Below are 18,798 nucleotides of genomic sequence, written 5' to 3'. Positions count from 1 at the left end.
GCTGGGCCGTGGGGCCTGCAGGCTAAGGGGAGGGTTTCAGGGTGGGATGGACTGTAGCGATACCAAGCTGCCAGTCATGACCCACATCCTGGCCCAAGTCCCCTCCCGGCCCCCCCCCCCCCCCCCCCCCCGGGCCCCGATCGCTCACCTGCGTGCTCTCATCATGGAAGCCCTCCAGGAAGCTCTCCAGCAGCTCATCAGCATTGTCAATTCGCTCAGCGTACTCGCCTACAATCCAAATCATGGCAGCCCGGGCCTCAGGCTCATCCAGGGAGTCCAGGTTCTCACATAGTGTGGCGATCACGCTCTCATACCTAAGAGATGAGCACACGGCCAGCATGTGAGCAATGGAAGAGCCCAGGCAACCCAGAGGAGGCCCAGCAGGGGCCAAGAGAGGCAGGAAGCTGCCCCACAAGATCCTGAGAGGGTGGTGAGTAACGGGATTTGAGCTTATCTCTGACATTTTAGTGCTTATTTAGTTTGGGGAATGGAGGAGGGGTGACTCAGGAGAAATATGAAAAAACAACAGGTTTCTTTTGAGAATGCCATTTGTGGCAGAGAAGGAAAAGGGGAGAGGCTCCTTGTTGCTTCACCTCCCCCCGCATGCCTGTCCCCAGCAGAGCCACATCACCCTCACACGGGGAGGGGTGGCCACATACTTGTTCGGGTACTTGCGGAAGATGTCCTTGATGACCACAATGGCTTCCTGGACCACGTAGTTGACCTTGGTCTGGATGAGGTCGAGCAGCGTGCTCACACAGCGCTCTGCAGATTGCTGTGGGAAGAGGAATGTGGGCAAAGCCCTTGCACCCACTTCCAACAGAACCTCTGATGACCATGCCTTGGCCAAGGGCTCAGTCTTGTCTTGCCCCCTTCCTTGCCACAGAGGGAAGACAAGAGAACACTCTCCCCAGATAATAAGTGGGAGAATGGGTACAAAATGATAGCCTGGGGAGAGCAGAGACCTAGAGAGATGGCTCTCTCTACGCCAGTACAGCTAGAAGACCAGTAGAGCTCCTGAGAGTGGGTAGGGTATCTGAAGTGCCTCCAGGCCAAGCCTTGAGGGCAGTGACTATGCTTCAGCCTGACACCACCTCACTTCTACTTGTTTCCCAAAATAGGCCCTTATGACCCAAAATAGAAAGTCTCTACGTGAACAACCACCCCCACCCCTTATTCCAGTAAGCTACACTACTAATGCCCTTGTAGGAGAGATTCTCAGGATGCCATCATAAGGACCAAGGGGAAAATGCCTCAAGGAGCTGGGTTGGGGTGACCAGCTGTCCGAGGATCTCCCAGTCCCCAGTGGACTAACTTAAAAAAAGTCAGCTCAGTGGTCAAGGAACGTCACCATTGGCAGAGAATAGGAGGGATGAAATGCTAGGACACAGGGGTCTGGACAGCCCTTGGGAGCTTGGAGAAAAGGGAATATGGATAGTCAAATCATGATTATTGCTAAAATGTTCAGCGGGCAGAGAACCCTGCTCCAAAACCCAATGAAGTGAAAGCTAAGTCTACCAGGGCCACCCCACCAGCTGGGGCTGCCTCACCGTCCTAGCTAATGCTGCAGGAGAACCCATGGTTACAGATGGGTTTGTTTCATCTGCAATAACTTGAAGGCCTAAAGGTGATCACAGAGAAGGAGCCCAATCAGATCTGCACAGTGGGTGCCTTAGGGCTTCCAGTGGTGACTCTCAGGCCTTCCAGGACCAGGAGCAGCTGGCAGATTCTGCTAGAATCAGACTGGTTTCCTGATTTCAGCTTCCTTTCCCTCCCTCTCCCCCTACAGAGGACAGAGTCCCAGAGCCTCACCTCCACCTTGATGGCACAGCGCCCAATGGCTCGCACAGCCTTCCGTACAAAGTCCACATCCACCTCTGTTGCATACTCTTTCAGCTCTGCCAGGACCTGTGGCCCAAACAGAGAAGATGGGGTTGGTGGGGGTGGATCTGCTGGGGCAACCAATATGCCTGGACAATGGGGGTGCACAGACTGCTAGAAGGAAGCAGAGAGCTATCAGGTGTCCCAAGAGGAAAGCAGGGAAGAACTAGTTGGCAGGACCGGACAACCCTTGTTTAGGCTAAGCTAGCTAACACAGCCTCCTAACTACTACTTTTCAATGGATGGATAATAAGTAATAGTAGGGAGAACAAATGCTTTCATCACAAAAATATTGGTTAAGATTTGTTGAGTGCTTGCTTACAGAGCCCTGTGCTAAGCACTCCTCCTGAGATGAACTGTTAATGGTGAGACCAGACAGCCTGCTCAGAGACCACAGCTTGGTGTTGCTGTCCAACACCAAAGCTCATGCCCCTGGCTACAGCCCTCTGCTGACCTGGGCGATGTTGGCCTGGGAGGCCAGACGGATCATGATGTCCAGCTTCTCCAGCTTCACGTAGATGGGGTCATTGTATTTCACAAAGAAGACCTTCATTTCATGCTTCAGGATCTCAGGCCTGGTGGCAAGAAAGGATTGTCCAAAGAGCAAAAAAAGGCATAAGCCCTGTGAGAAAACCCCTTCCATGTTTACTCAGTCATTTCTGGGGTCTGAGGTAGATCCTGACGTCCGTGAAGGCACTCACTGCCACGGCTGCATGTTCCTGGGCGACGGTCCACTGACTTCACCAGGTTCTGACTGGCCATTTTGTGTCCAACCATACCCCAGGACAGGAAGCGGGACCATGAGCAAGAGAGAGCTCATATTCGAGAAGTAGCAGGTGACAGGCATGGGAATCAGACCTCCACGCCAATCTCAGCTTGCGACCTCAGGCCTCTGCTTCCTCACTCATGAAATCAGAATGACACTATGTAGGAAGTGTTACCACTGCAGGCCTCAGTCTCTAGTCTTAGAAAGGCCTGGGAACTCCATTTTTGGGAGTGTTCCCCCTGTTCCCTAAATAATAAAGGTGGCTAACTGTGCCTAGACCGTTTGTACAAACAATATATTTATACTGAATATCTGCTTTTCATCTGGGAGTCTTGAGATTTTGGTAGGTGACTATGTGATCAGCCCCCAATAAAAATCCAGGGTGCTGAGTCTCCAAAAGGCATCCCTGGGCAGAAAAATTACACACATGTTGTTGCATCTTGCTGCTGGGGGAAGAGTGTGCTTTTTGCGTCACCCCCTTCATAGAAAGGAAGGAACATAAAGAAGCCCGTACGTGGATTCCTCCAGATGCCACCTGTGTATCCGTATTATGTCCATACTAAATCTAAGCTGTGAAAACAACTACACGCTGACTCCCACGAGTCCTTCTAGTGAATCTCTGAACGTGGGGGTCATCCCGGGGACCCTGACAGAGGCCTACATCACAGGGCTGTTGTGAGAGTTAGACGGGAAGTATCCAGCATAATCGATGCCTGCCTCGGAGAAGGCATCTGCTACATGGGAGCTGTCACCAGTGTTGCTGCTCCTGGTGGTACCGCCCACCTCGTTTTTCTTAGATGAGGAAACCTGAAAGGTGGAGGGGCTTGCACCAGGTTGCATATCTAGTGCTAATTAGGGTGGAATCGAGAGTCACTACCCTCAACTCCTCTGCCCTTTGCAGAACTGAAGAAAGGAAGGAAAAAGAATGAGGACAGACGGTGAGGAGGGGAAAAGACACAGCAGAAAGAAAGGAGGGACCCTACCCAGGCAGTACTTAGTGCTGCTGTGCAAGCTGCAGGGAGGTGCTGGCAAAGCAAGGAGCCTTTGTGGTGCCTGGTGGGGGAGACAGGGTCCCAAGCTGGCGGGGGAGGGGGGCATGGTTTCTGCAATCAGGACCTGGCAAAAGCTGCTGACCATGTGGGGACTGGGCCAGATGGTGTCTGGACAACACGGTCAACTTCTTAAGAGATTTGCCGTGTTAAATATAGCACAAGGAGCCCTTCACGCCGATCATATCTACAGGTAACTACACCTTACTAAATCCCACACTGCAACTATGAATGAATCTCTAGTCTCATGGCTCTGTTTAGACACTCAAAAAGCTTTCCCAAATTTACCTCCCAAACCTTCACAACTGTTACGATTCCACTGATATCTCTGGGCCCCCAAGAGTGTCCTAAGAACCAGAATGATGCTACAAGGATAGGGAGAAGTGCTGTCTTCCAAGAAAGAATGTCTACAAGAGGCCCTTATTCTCTGTGCCCAGCAAGGGGACTGCTGTAACACATGGACACTCATGAGTTTGTTGCTGAGTGAACCATTTGACCAAAAAGGCTAGGAGGAGATCTCTGGAGACCAGCCCCATTCTGTTTTCTGGACTGTTCCAGAGAACCCATCCTGTTCTGGGCCCCTGAGACCGGCACTGCTAACTGTTTTTCACTTCTACCCATCCTAGGTATCAAGCACCTTCTCTTAGGAGCAGTGGCTTATAGCTGTGGCTGTTTCCATGGGACCAACGGAAATGGGCTTCTTCCTTTTTTTTTCTTTTTTTTAAAGTAGGTTCCACACTCAGTGTGGAGCCCAACACGGGGCTTGAACTCATAACCCTGAGACCAAGACCTGAGCTGAGATCAAGAGTCAGACGCTTAGGAGCGCCTGGGTGGCTCAGTTGGTTGAGTGCCTGCCTTCGGCTCAGGGCATGATCTCAGAGTCCTGGGATCGAGCCCCACATCAGGCGGAACCTGCCTCTCCCTCTTCCTCTGCCCTTCTGCCCCGCTTGTGCTCCTTCTCTAGTTCTATCTCGGATGAATAAATAAAATCTTAAAAAAGAGTCAGACGCTTAACTGACTGAACCACCCAGGCACCACTGGATATGGGCATCTGAGTGACTCCTGCGGACCCCTCCTCAGGCCCAAGGCCGATGCAAAGTCCACAGTACCTTCGCCACCCTGGAGTCCTCCAACCTCAGAGAATTTGACCAATGCTACAGACTCTAACCCCAGGAAAAATACACACACAGAATCTTGCACCGTTTCAGGACGGTTCTGTGGACTGTGGAGCCATCCACTGTTTGTGGTTAAGAAGCACCACACTGGTCTTTACCTGCTCTGCTACCTGATCAGGCTAAGCCAGGGTTTCTCACCCCCAGCACTACTGCCAGTTTGGGCTGGACGGCTCTCTGGGGGGGGGAGGCCGTCCTGTGTGCTCTAAGATGTTGACCAGCATCCGTGGCCTCTACCCACTAGATGCCAGTAGCACCCCCCGAAGTCTGACGACAGAAATGTTTCCAGACATTTTCAAATGTCCCCTGGGGAACAAAGCTGCCTGTGGCTAAGACTCCTGGGTTAAGCTATTGAGACTTCCTACACAGCGACAGGTCAGTTTCCCTCTAGCTTCCTGTTCCCAGGAGACATCCCTCCTTCCCGCCACCCCCAGCACACCCTGCATGTGTGCGGCAGTACGGGTACCTTTTCTGTACGATGAGGTTGATGTTGCGCAGGGCCACGTACTGCAGCTCAGGCTCGGCTGACAGCAGCGTGACCAGGGGCGGGGCCAGCTTCTTGAGCAGCGTGCCATAGTAGTCCAGGTCCTTGGACAACATCTCCATGAACTTCATCAGCACCTTCACAGCAGACAGCACCACAGCAGAGTTGGCGTGGGAGAGCCTGGGGGTGACCCGCTCGCAGATGCTGGGGTCCATTCCAAGGGAGGCAAACAGGAGAGACAGACAAGGGCAACACCCTGTTTTTAGTTATTGAGAGAGCATGTTTTCTGCAGGAGGATCTAGACCCTGCTTCTGGTGCTTGCTAACTGACCCCGACAGGTTAAAACCACTCTGAGTCTCAGTTTCCCTGTCTAGAAAATGAAGATGATGGTGCCATCTTCCCAGAGTTGCTGAGGACTTACATGAGACAATGCACGTAAAGCCCCAAGCACCATGCACGGTAGTTGATAAATACTGATTAAGTGTCGTCACCCCCCCCCCCACAAGGGCGTTCAAAAGGGGCAAGATATCATATTGGTTACGACCAAAGGTCAGGGGAGACCCACCCGGGTGACCTGCATAACTTCATCTGCCTTCTAAGCCAGTGTTTCCTTACCTGTAAAATGTGGACAATGATGGGGCAGCTTTCACAGAGGTGCTTTAAGGAGCATCTAATGCATAGGAAGCACTCGGCAGAGCCCCAGCCACCCAGAAAGAATCCAACGAATGGTGACTCTGGTGCTATCCACCTCCTTTACTCAGCCCAAGGTGACGGGGGTCTCTGTCAACAACCAGATCAGGCGCTGGCTTCTGTTCTGTTTGTACCATGCTGAGCAGGGAGCTGACTGCCTGGCTCTGGCCTCCCTTGAGATGTGTCTGAGGATGGTCTGTGGGGCAAGGCCCTGGCAAAGGGCCCGGTAGAGGTCTGAGGCCCAGCTCCTGGTTGGAGTCCTGCAAGGACCAGGTCCCACTGGGCTGGCAGCAAGGAGCAGTCTGCTCACCTCTGGGCCTCCCGGTCATCCTTGGGTGTATAGTTGGCCAGGCAGTCCAGGATGAAGATCTGGCCCCACTCGGTGCACTCGTTCAGGGCTGTCAGCAGCTTATTAATGGACTGCGGGTTCAGATCAAGCAGGTTGCTGCTGGGGTGAGACTCAGCAATCTCTGAGAGGGCAGCCACTGCATTTGCCACCACCTGGTTGAGAGGGTGGAAGAGGCAGAGGCTGGGGGTGTTGCTCGGGCCAAGGGACATTGGGGCTAATCACGCTGGTAGGTCAGAGGTTGAATATCCTGAAAGGAACAGGACCCAATGGGCAGGGTCTGCAGCATGGAGACCCACTCCGAGCACTCACCCTACTGACTCCCCTGTAAACCAGAACAAACATAAGTGCCCCCACCAGTGGGGAAAAAAAGAGGGAAAACAAAAGAAACAAAAGAAAGACCCAGGTCCCATTGCCTGGCAACAGAAAACATTCCTAGCTACCTGACACACAGCCCCTGCCTACCAGCTACAACAGCTCACTTTGGGGAATGTCAAGTGTGCGTCTCGGAGCCAGAAGATTCTTGCAGAGCTCCTCAGGCCTGCTGGTAATAGATGGGGGCTGCAGTCCAGAGGGGCTGTCAGGTGAAGCACTGGGCTCTCAACCCATTTCTACCAGAGCAGATGTTTTTATGCGTGTGCTGCAAGGTTTTCAACTTCTTCCTATAACAAACAGTGCTCCAATGGCCAATCCTGTACTGGCCACTCAGGGTCCCTGTGTGATCAGTGTTTCCACAGGACAGAGTGGGATGGCTGGGCTGAGGGGTCTATGCATTACACTTTAAACAGGGCCTGGTGAACTGCCCTCCAAACCGCTGCCACACTCGTGTGGGAGGAGAGGCGCTCCACTCCCAGCCACATCCTGGTGCCCTGCCCTCCAGGCTATGCTACTTCAGTGGTGACCCTCCACAACCCTACAACCCCAAAGATGTGGGGAAAGGGAAAAGTACTTCACATCCAGAGCTCACCGATGATCTCGGTGAGAAGACAGTGACAATGACAGTGACTAGAAGGGGAAGGAGCACACTAGTCTTGGTTGCATGTCCACTGTGTTACCTTCACAGCTTAAGCCTCACAGCACTCCCGCCAGCCACGGAGAGTTAGATCCATCTTACTGATGAAGAAAAAAGGACTCTGGAAGGTTAGGCAGCCTGCCCAAGGTCGCACAGCTTGTGTTAGAGAGGGTGCAGAGAAGAGAATCCAGGTCTAACTCCCTCCAAAGATGGTGCCTGAACCACTGCAGGCACGAGAACAATTAGCCTACCCAGCAAGCCTCTGACTTCCAGGAACCGGGGAGTGCCTGGTGGAAAATGAAGCCAAGGTATTCCCAAGCAACCCAGGCGGTAGTGCAAGTGGCACGGTGGGTGGCAACGGCTTACCATGGGGTTCGAGTCAGAGATGAGGTCTTTAAGGGTGTCCAGGAAGCCCTGGTCTTCTACCAGCTGGGCGTTGATGTCGTGGAGCTTGGCTACACACACAGCCGCTGTTTTGCGCACGTACGGGTCCTCGTCCTTCAGGCACTTTCGGAGTGGCTCACACAGGTACTCTGTGATCTTGTCAACGCGGATGCAGCCCATGGTCCGCACAGCCAGGGCCCGGATCAGGGGATTGGGATCCTCACAATCCTGAGGGGAATCAGCCATCGGCCGGGGGCAGGGGCAGGCTCAGCATCAGACGCTGCTGTGGGATCTCCCACCAACGGTGGCCAACAGCACCAAAAGTTAAGTGCCATGTATGGGCATCTAGCATTTGCCAGATACTGTGCTGGGGCTTTGTGTATCGTTGACTCTGATTCTCACAGCAGGCATACAAAATTGTTCCCGTTTTATAGGTGAAGCAGCTGAGGCTCCCAGGAAGACTGGGAGATCACCCAGTCACACAGCAGAGCCATGATCCAAACCCACCCACATCCATCTGGCACCATAACCCACAGAATCCCTCATGTGACTGTATCTGAGCACTGACAGGGCGAGGGGAGCTAGGAAGGTCCTAAGGGTACACGGAACTGACACTTCAAGTCTCTGTTTGCTCCTAAATCTAGATGGAAAACAAAGAAAGGGGCAAAGTCTAAAAGGGGAACATAGAAGCTCTCAGATGCTTGCTGAATCCTGCCCTGGCAAAGGATGTAGGACAATGGTGAATCCCAGGGGGACATGGGGATCGATACAGGCCTTAGGCTACCTCACACAGAATGAGTTAGCAGGGTCTGTAGCAACTGATTTTCTGAGAGAGTGGGAGCCCTCTGCTGGAGGACTAGGAAGCCCTCAGGCTGGAAGTCAGAAGGACTAGAAAGGAGCCAGAGTGTTTTTACTCAGGGCCATAGTGTCCCTCCCCGAGATGGAGGGGAGATGGAGCAGTGAACACCCATGCCCTTTCTCCCACATAGTTCCTACTCACCTTCACAAAGGTGTTGACAGCCATGATGGCCATGTCGGGCTGACTCTTGGCGTAATTCATCAGATACAAGTACACCAGCTTCTTTAGTTCCAGGTTGTCTGTCTGCATACAGTTCACCACATCGGGGAAGAGGGCACTGGAAAGTCAACATGGCGTGAGTGTAGGTAAGGCTGAAGAAAGGAAGATTTTTCAGAGCTCTAATGAGGGGTCTGAGGTTTGGGGTGGGGGCGCAGAGACAGTGGATGGGAGAGAAGGAAAAAAATAACAGGACTTCCTAGTAACAGGGAGGATGTCAGCTATGCTGTTACCATTAACACTTATGGGTAGCAATGGAACCCAAAAAGTGATTTGAAAAGCAAAGTCCTCTGTTCTTTCCACAGAGTTCATTCATACAGAAGCTCTACAGCCCATCAGGCCTGCCTCAAACCCAGCTCTGCCTCCTGCTAGCTGTATGAAATTAGGAAAATTCCTTCATCCCTGCTCCCCGCCCCCATGTCTCAGTTTGCTCACCTGCAGGAAAGGTGCAACAAAACCCCATTACACAGGGCCCTTGTGAAAATTAAAGAAGACAACATATTTCAGGTATCTGGTCCTTGACATCTGAGAGGTGCTGAATAAATGAAAACAACTATTTTCCTTCCCTGATACTTAACGTGGCCTCCTTATATTTGGGGCTGCTGGTTCCAGAAGGCTGTAGGGAAGCAAGGGTGGGCCATGCTGCTTTCACCACGAGGTCCAGCTCAGCTGCCCACTAAAAACTAGCCCAACATGTACAGAGCACGTGCTATATGCCAGGCTTGGCACTAAGGGCTTTACATACATGATCTCAATTAACAGCCCCAAGAAGCCAGTGTGTTATCCTCATTTTACAGAAAACAATACTGAGGCCCACAAACGTCAAATAACTGCCTGAGGAGCCAAGTCTGGCTCTAAAACCTGCGCTCATGGCTCTGGGTGGAACCCTTCCCAACACAGGACCCCAGAGTCCCAGAGTCCCAAACCCCTTGAGATGTGAAAGATGCTTAGAAGTCAATTTTCTCTCTCTGGAATCATTGTCTTGTGACTTTCAAGTCTTGTGACTTAGTGGTCAAAGACATGGTAATAGAGACTTAAGAGGTCAAAGTGAGCTCCCTGGGCTCCCTTAGGAAGGAACCCAGCTCATGCTGACATTGATGCATCACCTTGGAAGATGAAGAACCAGGAAGAAAGAGGGGGTGGAGAGGAGGAACAGCTGATGGGCCCATCATATCAGCACAACAAGTTCACTTGAGACAGAAGAACAAAGATGTTTCCTCTGTGAGGATTTGACAGCAGTGTTCTAGTTGAAGGAGAACGGCTTTGTCCTAGAAGGATGTGACTTGGAAGGAAGCCCAGTTCTCCAGCAGATGCCTGATCCTTTTGCCACTCTGTCTACAGCAGGTCTCTCTGCAGAACTGTGTCTACTGAGGCACTGTCTGGAGGTCCCCTGATGAGGTGGCAATAGGATAGGGCAATCCATGGAGAACTCTGGAGAAGTGTGATCCTGACGTGAGATCCGGATGAGGAGCTGCTCCATGGCAGTGCCCAAGCCTATGAGGCATGGAGCTGGGCACCATGAGGGCACAGAGGAGAGGGTATGGGTGGAAACGCCCTGGATTTAGATTTCAGAATGGTTGGGCTTCAGTCCTAGTCCTGTTATTAACCACACGACTGCTGGGCAGTCACTATACCCCTTCTTTATCTGGTTTCCTTAGTAGGAAACACGCCATTACCTACAATATGGGAATTGTAAGGAATTGTTAGAAAACATACCTGAAGGTTTTCTGCACATTCTCAAATACTATGTGACTGTTAGGTTGTTGCAGAATCCAGTCCCTGTCCCCAGGGACTTTATGACATGGTGGGCAGGTAAAAACAAGTACACATAAGAAACAAGACAGTCTAGAATTGGTGCCAGGTGACAGGAACACAGAACAAATGCTGCACATTCAGGGCAGTGGGTTGGGGTGACGAGGGAAGGCAACAGGGAGACCTCAAATGGGTTTTAAGAGATGGGAAACAAGCTGGTAAATGGAAAGGGGAAAGGGACATTCTACGCAGGGGAAAAGCATGAGCAAAGGTGAGGCAGCAGTGCTATGTATCATGTGCTCTGGCAATCAGATGCAAACCAGAGGCTGCAACCTGGCGACAAATTCGATAAATCCCATCTGCAGGCATGTGTCAGCATCACTGCAGTGTTTGTTTGTTTAATAACATCTGGCAATCTAAAAGAATAAGGAGATTTAAAATGAAAAATCTAGATTTCTTCTTTTAAAAAGCCAGGCCTTTCCACACTGGGTTCATTTTCCCCAGCTGGCAGCAATCCTCTGGAATTTCTGACAGGGTTCCTGCCACATCCACTTCATCCACTGTTGCCTTTGTGACCTTGCCCACCTCACTCACTCCGCTGCTGCCTGTCCCCAGCAGCATCTGAGCGCAGGACCCCTCTGTAAACGAAAACTTCTGTTTGGAAAGGTCTCTCATGAAGGGAGCTATAACACAGCGAGACACGGGTCCCTAGAGATACCGTCAAGGAGAGAACTGAACTAGACCCAAGCTACAGAGCCCCGCTCCAGCTGCCACCCGGCCTACGCCTGCACACCTGACATCTTTGCCCACGGTCATTGACGCAATCACTTTCTTTACCGCCTCCTTCTTCTTCTCCTTCTTGTCACTGTTGAGCTCTGCCTTCAGCTCGAAGATCTCCCCTAAAAAAGGAGGCAGGCATGAGTGATCCACCCCCACTCTGCCAGGGGGCCATTCCCAGTCCCCAGAAGAATGGGAGGGGAGAGGCAGGTAAGCCACTCTGTGCTGCCAGCTGAGGGCAGCTTTAGGTCCTTGGCCTCAGTGACAGAGGCAGCAGGGAGGGACAACTCTGAGGAGGACAGCCTGGAGGCCGTGCTGGACTGAATAGAGGGAACTATGGAAGCTACAAAGGTTCTGAGGGAGCCAAGAAGTGTGAAGACAGGTCCTGCTCAGCCAGTTGAAAACATTCAGAGGAAAGCAAAATTCTCCTCAGCTACTACCCTCACCCAAAGCCCTCGGGGTTGTGTGTGACGGAATCTGGGGACTGAAGATTTGAAGGGAGAGGGAAGGATTTGCTGCATTCCCACCCTTGGCTTTTCCTGTTTTCCTAGAACCTCCAGTTAAAATAACGCACTCAGGGTTTCACTTCCTGAACCACCAGTGGTTGCTCAGCTCTGAAAATGGGAATTCAGCTGCCCCACGAGGGCTTAAGCACATAATATACTGTTCTTAAGAACTTGATGATCTGGAAAAAACAAATGAGGAAATAGGGTTGTTCAGGGCCCAGATAACCCCAGTGACAGGTTACAAGGGCAGACTTTGGAATCAGACAGGCCTCCCGCCCTCAAAACAGCAGCCGCAAGGATTTCCTGAGCCTTTCTCTAAGGCAGGTGCCACGCTTTTCCCCATTTCTCATTTCATCCTCATGACAAATCTGCACTTCCTCCCCATTTTACAGATGAGCAAATGGAGGCTGTGACTTGCCCAAGAACATACCGCTAGTAGCAGGCAGGGCCAAGGTTCAAAATCACGTCTGCCAGCTCCAAAGCCCATATGCTCAGGCCAACCAAGGATATCACTTTGCTTCCCTGAACTGGTTTCCTTGTCTGTACTCTCTCTACTTTGACTGGGGCAGTGAATTCTCTCGTTTAACACTCAGATGTAAAATGCTCATCTCAGTGCCTGGCACTCAGTGGCCTGCATTAAAGGTGACTGCTATTGTTACTAATTTGCCATGTGACCCTTGGTTTGGATTCCTCTTTCACAGAAAGAGAGTCCCAAGCTTCCCTCTCAAGTTATTTGGGGTGGGAATAAAGCAAAGACTGTCAAGTGGGGGGAAGTGCTGAAGAAGTTCTAGATGGATTTACAGTGAGAAAAAGAAACTCGCAGGTTTTTATCATGATTGAACAATGTGGTGCTCGGGAAAGAACTTGAGAGGACAGAGAGCAAACGAAGTTAATTAAGAACAATCACACAGTAGGGCCCAGGGCAAGGCCACACTGAGGATATTGCTCAACAGAGCCAGGAGGAATCTGCAGACCTTGCAGTTCCGGCTCTTGACTTCTATAGGACCGGAGGAACACATGCCCTTCCCCTCCAAGAGACTGAGGGGGCCCTGTCTCCCTGCTGCAGGATCTAACAGACCATGATGACTTTGACCCTGGGTCCTGTTGCAGGGCTGCCCCAGCTTTGCTCAAAGTGTTTGGTCAGATTCAATACAACTGGCTGTCAATTGATGGATCTAGGCCTGAGTCACTTCAGTTCTAACAAGGCTGATGAGGTAAACTTGGGATCTGCCTGTTTCTAAAACATCTCTTTCCTCTAATGGGCCCCAAATCCAATCAGTCATCAAGGCTACCTCCTCAATCACATAAAGCATCCAAATCTCTCTACCCACAATGCTACACCCCACCCCACCCCCGGCTCAGGTACTATCTTCTCTCACAGGACCTATGGTACTGGTCCCCTTGCCTCCCCTCAATCTTCACCCCTTCAATTCTTTACTATAAACTATCTTGGACCTTCTCCTGTTTAAAACCATCACTGATGTCTGATTTGGACCCACGCATCACTTTACAGACATTCTCCACAAAACCCTACCGCTGACATCCTAATATACTTAGCACTACGTTCACCCCCTCTAGCCCTGCACACCTCTCCAACTCTCCCTCCATCACACTCTTCAGTTACCTTGTGCCCAGGTGCTTTCCTTTACTTGAGCGGACCCTGGGCAGAGCAAGTGCCCTGCTCTGCTCCTCTCCCCACCCCTGCCCCTTTTAGCTAGCTAGCTCCACCCAAAGTCCTCCCAAAGCCCCCTTCACTTCCCTTACCACAGCACCTACCACCTTTAGTGCAATTACTATTTAATAGACTATCTTCTCTGCTTAACAGCAAGCAAAGCCAGGTCAGAGACTCCAATCTGTCTCCGTGGCATAGGGAGGGGGCTCAGGAAAAACTGGCTAGAACAATAAAGAAGTGCTCAATAAGGGGCAGACTGCAGGTCCTGGCTCAGCTGCCTCAACAACAGGCTCTTTTCATCTGGTCAGCAGGCATGTGTCAATCTCGCTTGGAAGGAAGAAGGGAGGAAGGAAGGGCTGGTCAGAAAGATGCTTACAGGGTTAAAGCATATTCAGCAGCCACTACAACCATCTCTGTTTCCCAGAAAGCAGAAACAACCACAATACCTACAACATAAGACTGGCTTAGCAAGTTTCAGTGCAGCAACTCAGCAGACTAACATTGAGTAGTTAGAACTGTGGGGAAATGTTTAAGATAATGTCAAATGAAAAACAGGATATAAATTCTGACTCTGACCACGTAAAACATGTGCCCATGGATAAAGAGCAGACACACACACACGTATCACTGTGGGGTTACTGATAGGATTGTGTGCTTTCTTTCCTCCAGGAAAAAACATCATATTTATTAACGTTAGGCCATTCGGAACAAAAGGGGGCTTTTATCTCCCTCCATTTGGAGCTAATGCTCTTCCCTTCCTGAGTTCTAAAAGAAGTGGTCAGGGGCGCCTGGGTGGCAGAGCGGTTAAGCGTCTGCCTTTGGCTCAGGGCGTGATCCCGGCGTTATGGGATCGAGCCCCACGTCAGGCTTCTGCTATGAGCCTGCTTCTTCCTCTCCCACTCCCCCTGCTTGTGTTCCCTCTCTCGCTGGCTGTCTCTATCTCTGTCTTATAAATAAATAAAAAATCTTAAAAAAAAAAAAAAAAAACTTAAAAAAAAAAAAAAAAAAAAAAAGAAGTGGTCAATTTCTTATACCATCAATAACACTTCAATGTTCTGGAACCACAAGGTTACACTCTGGGTAATTCCCGCCACTTGCTCCCAGGCCTCCACCCCTGCCCCCAAACCCCACCCTGCCAGGGAGAAAGCAGAATAGTGGAGCAGGGAAAGGGTAGGACAAGACCCCACAATGAAACAAACAGTACCTTTCTTTGGTCGTGGTGAAATATTTTGAGTCAGTCATTTTGGTCCCTTATCTGTGGCCAGACTCTGCAAGACAGAAGAGAGTGGTGACCTTCTGTTGTGTCTGCTCCATTTTCAGTTACAGGGCACAGGAGGAGGGCAGGATCCAGCACACATGTGGTATGGGAAGATAGCTTCTTATCTCTCTACGGGGCAAATGAGCTGTTAGATAATAGCTGATCAGATTTTGGAAGGTAATTCTGAGGGATCTACCAAATTTTTGAATGTGTATATCCTTTGACCCAGCAATTCTACTTCTAGGACTCTCTCCCATAGAAATACCTGCACAGATGTAAGGGTTTTCCCATAGCACTGTTCATAACATTACACCATTGGAAATAACTTAAATGCCCATCAATAAGGGAATGGCTAATGGGGCACCTGGGTGGCTCAGTCAGTTGAACATGTGCCTTCAGCTCAGGTCTTGATCCCAGGGCCCTGCTCAGCAGGGAGCCTGCTTCTCCCTCTCCCTCTGCCACTCCCCCTGCTTGTGCCCCCTCTGTCAAAAGGATAAAAAGCTTTAAAAAAAGCTTAAAAAAAGGAGGGGGGATGGCTAAATCTCCGAAAAGTCTACAGATTAAAAAGCACTTAGTTACAGCCACGCCTTCGTGTGCACACTCCACCCAGCACTGTTCTAGGTGCTTCATGCAAGTTAACCCATTAAAGCCTCATCACAGCCTCATGGAGGTACTACCGTTACCCCATATAGTCAAATGAGCTTGGAAAATGCCAAATTTGAAAAGCTAGGGAGGTTTTCTTCTCTCCCCAACTTCTCTGAACTTCTCTAACAGTGATATGCGCTATTCATCTCTAGAGAGGGCTAGACTCTATTTATATACTGTACACTCTACAGCATTCCCCAAATCTAACTGGCCAGTTTCCTCAAAGCATCTCTCAGGACATCTCCCAGGGCAAAAGTCACAGTGTGAAGTGCTGTTCTAAAGCAATAGAACCAAAGAAAGTACCAAGGCCCCCTCGTTCATTCAACATTTACTGAGTATCTACTGTATACATTTAATAGCTCCTCTTGATCAACAGATGAAAGATTAAAGAAGGTACACAGGCACCAAGTACCCTGGATACATGGCAGAGGCTCCAGGGTTGTTCTAACATTTAAGAAGTTATCATTTACCGAATCCCTATTACAGTCAGGGGTTTTACACACATTTTCTCATTTAATCCTACCAATAACGTAGCTGGTTTTAACCCTATTTTACAGATGAGGAAACTGAGGCTCAGGGTGACGTAACTTGCCCAAGGTCATGTGACTTGTAAGTGGCTAGACTGGGAGACCATTTCAGGTCTGCCTGACCTCGGTGGCTATATTCTATCAATGAAGGAATTCTGCTTCTCCCATCTGAAAGGGAGGGCAGAGCCCTGACAGTGGCTAAGGACTCAGTTCAAAAACCGTAAGACTTTTAATGACAACTGTCTAGTCCTACTTGTAGTCTCACATGGTACAGAACACCACACAATCCAAAAAAAAAAATAGACATCTGAATGGAAAAAAAACTCACTTTGTCCCTTCTGTTGCCTCCACGGAAGAGACTGAAACATAGAACCCATTGAGGGCATTTGTTGTGATGAGCACTGGGTGTTACACGTAAGTGATGAATCATTAAATTCTACTCCTAAAACCAATATTACACTGTATGTTAACTAATTAGAATTTAAATAAAATCTTGAAACTAATTAACTAATTAAAAAACCCACAGAACCTATTAACATCTTCTTTCAATGCATTACTATGTGGGAACAAGATGGAGGTTATTGGTGGGATGGATGTCAGCAGTCAAGGATCATTTCAAAAGTCTCTGGAAACAAAGCTGACATGGCTCCTCTCCAGCCCAAGTGAATTCTCCAGACTAAGCTAGTATTCACAACAGGATGGCAATGAGGCTGTTCCCCAACTGAGACACCCAGTAGATTTTGTCTCAGTGATCAATGGGAAACAAGTATGTGTTGTCTCGGGGCTGCCATAAATTCTTTGTGGATCCCGTTGGACTAAAGGAATAAAGGCTTCAGTGACAAAACAGTACAAAGGAAAAAACACAATTCTACTTTCCTTTGCTTTGCAAGGTTGAAAAGGGATGATGGCACTTTTCTGTGGGAGGTGCAGGAAAAAGCAGAAGAGACTGGTGTGTCTGATGATAGCAGACCCATAGTAGGACTCTTACTTGCAGGTCCCCGCAGCAGTAATCAGGGCTGTGGACAGATTCACAAAGGCAGAACCCACGTCAGGCTGGTCCATGGCTCTGTCTGTCCTCCCCCTTCATAACCAGCCCAGGGTTCTGCACATGGCCAGTGCTGAATTGATAGTTGTTAAAAGAAATGAAAAGGGACCAATGAGCATCCCGGGGAGCCTCAGCTTGCTCTCTGACAGCTCTGTTATGTAACTCTTTAGCATCTGTTTCCTAAAGGAGTTTACTTACAGTGAAAATCATTTTCTTTTGAGCACACACAAAGCCATTTTCTCAGAGAAATCTCACCAACCTAGAGGTTCTTTTGGAGTGCTGCGACTGAGCAGAGAAACAGGATAATAGGATGTCTGCCACACAACAAAGGGCTGTATGACTTTAGGAGTCACAGGCATGAGAGCACAACCAGCAGAGGTATCCAAAATAGAAGTACCCCATTTCTCTAAGTTAAGTTTAGTCTAAGAAGAGGGATCAATGAAAGCAAAAGGGGCTAAAAATTTTAGACCAAAAGAATCACAGTAACATATAAAACCCTCTATTGTTAAATCTAGAAGGAAATCAAAGTGAACAAAAAAGAAAAACTACCTTGATGTCTAACTTCAGTGCTGCCCAGAAATTCTTCCTTCTCCAACAGACGAGGCTGTCGGGGGCTTTCTCCTTATCTGCAAGCACAACACAACATCTGGGGGTCCTAAGTTCCCAGAACACACAACCTCCTGGGGACAGATTTGTGTTGTATGCAACTGCCCAGGTGGAAAAAAGGGTGGGAAGCTTCTTTTGGGGGGATTAAAAAAGCAACAGAGCCGCAGGGTCAGCTAATTAGATGACCGCAGCTGCTGACACCCCTATGGCGTTAAGCTTTGATGACACTTCCTTTTACAGGTGCTAAGCAACTACTCACAACTTACACTGCTACCCAGTGTGAGTGCTGGCTGCTTCTTTTCTCCGCAGTATCTATTTCGCATATCCCTCTGCAAAGGGCCCAATGGGAGTGATGATGCAGAAATCGTATCCCTCTGAAGTTGTTTCATGTATAGGAAATTAAAGTGGAGGAGGAAGGTAAAGTAGGGAGAAGTGAAAACACTTTTGCAAAGCCACCTAGAGCACAGATCTTAAAAACCTCATTTCGCTGTGGAAGAGCAACTGCACCTGGCTGATCTGCTACGGGTGGCTATCTCTTGTGTCCTTTCTCTGCAGTTACCTTAGATGTCGGTGCAAGAGATGTTTCATTCTCTCTGCAGGAATGGAAAAAACCCTACAGTTCAGTCTGAAGACCAGCCTTGTGGATGCCACAGGAAAGATGGGTGCTTTCCCTGGCACTGCTCAGCTACAGCTACACACTGCACACCTACTAACGGAGGCCACAGGGACTAAGACCTTGTTTGATGGATCTGATTGTGTACATGAGCCACAACTGAAAGCAGCAGCCAATTCAGGCAAGAAAAAGCTTAGAGTTTGGATTCCATCTTTGGAAGTGACATGACGCACTTTAAAAAAGCAATAATCGGGGAATTTTTGGTTTGGAAACTACTCTGGCCAGTGTGATGAGTCACTTTTGCTAAGAAGAAAGCATCCTGGGCTGGGATACCCTTCACTTTCAGCATTTATGGGCTAAGGAATGCCTCGAGGGGAAGGAAAGTCAAAATTAAAGAGGGGCACACCTGGAAGGACTGGTTTTGTCTTTGAGGAGCCACTGATGCTGTCTTTACCTTAAATTTACCTTCCCACTTTGATCCTATAATCCCAGGACCAGTCCCTATTAATCTTACTTAAAAAAAAAAAAAATCCTACTG

At 49.6% G+C, this 18,798-nt stretch overlaps 1 protein-coding gene across 11 annotated transcripts in view; it reads right to left on the bottom strand.

The window, feature by feature from the left end:
- Window positions 1–18,798, bottom strand: part of AP1B1 (adaptor related protein complex 1 subunit beta 1) — a 53,440-nt gene that overhangs the window by 19,686 nt on the left and 14,956 nt on the right. For 3 of the 11 annotated variants that reach the window (XM_034672489.1, XM_034672494.1, XM_034672490.1), the window contains exons 2-10: window positions 14,771–14,834; window positions 8,785–8,920; window positions 7,767–8,012; window positions 6,353–6,543; window positions 5,335–5,556; window positions 2,336–2,456; window positions 1,813–1,908; window positions 660–775; window positions 149–314 (exon numbers count right to left, since the gene is read on the bottom strand). In XM_034672489.1, coding sequence (XP_034528380.1) covers window positions 149–314; window positions 660–775; window positions 1,813–1,908; window positions 2,336–2,456; window positions 5,335–5,556; window positions 6,353–6,543; window positions 7,767–8,012; window positions 8,785–8,920; window positions 14,771–14,808 — 1,332 coding nt within the window. In that variant the 5' untranslated portion in view covers window positions 14,809–14,834. Of the gene's footprint in view, window positions 1–148; window positions 315–659; window positions 776–1,812; window positions 1,909–2,335; window positions 2,457–5,334; window positions 5,557–6,352; window positions 6,544–7,766; window positions 8,013–8,784; window positions 8,921–11,404; window positions 11,511–14,770; window positions 14,835–16,984; window positions 17,013–17,590; window positions 17,668–18,798 lie in introns of those variants that run through there. The other 8 variants (XM_034672495.1, XM_034672496.1, XM_034672492.1 and 5 more) reach the window with 7 other exon arrangements.

This window comes from Ailuropoda melanoleuca, chromosome 12, assembly GCF_002007445.2.
Source record: "Ailuropoda melanoleuca isolate Jingjing chromosome 12, ASM200744v2, whole genome shotgun sequence".
Lineage (NCBI taxonomy): Eukaryota > Metazoa > Chordata > Mammalia > Carnivora > Ursidae > Ailuropoda > Ailuropoda melanoleuca.
This window is presented reverse-complemented; position numbering and strand designations above follow the sequence as displayed.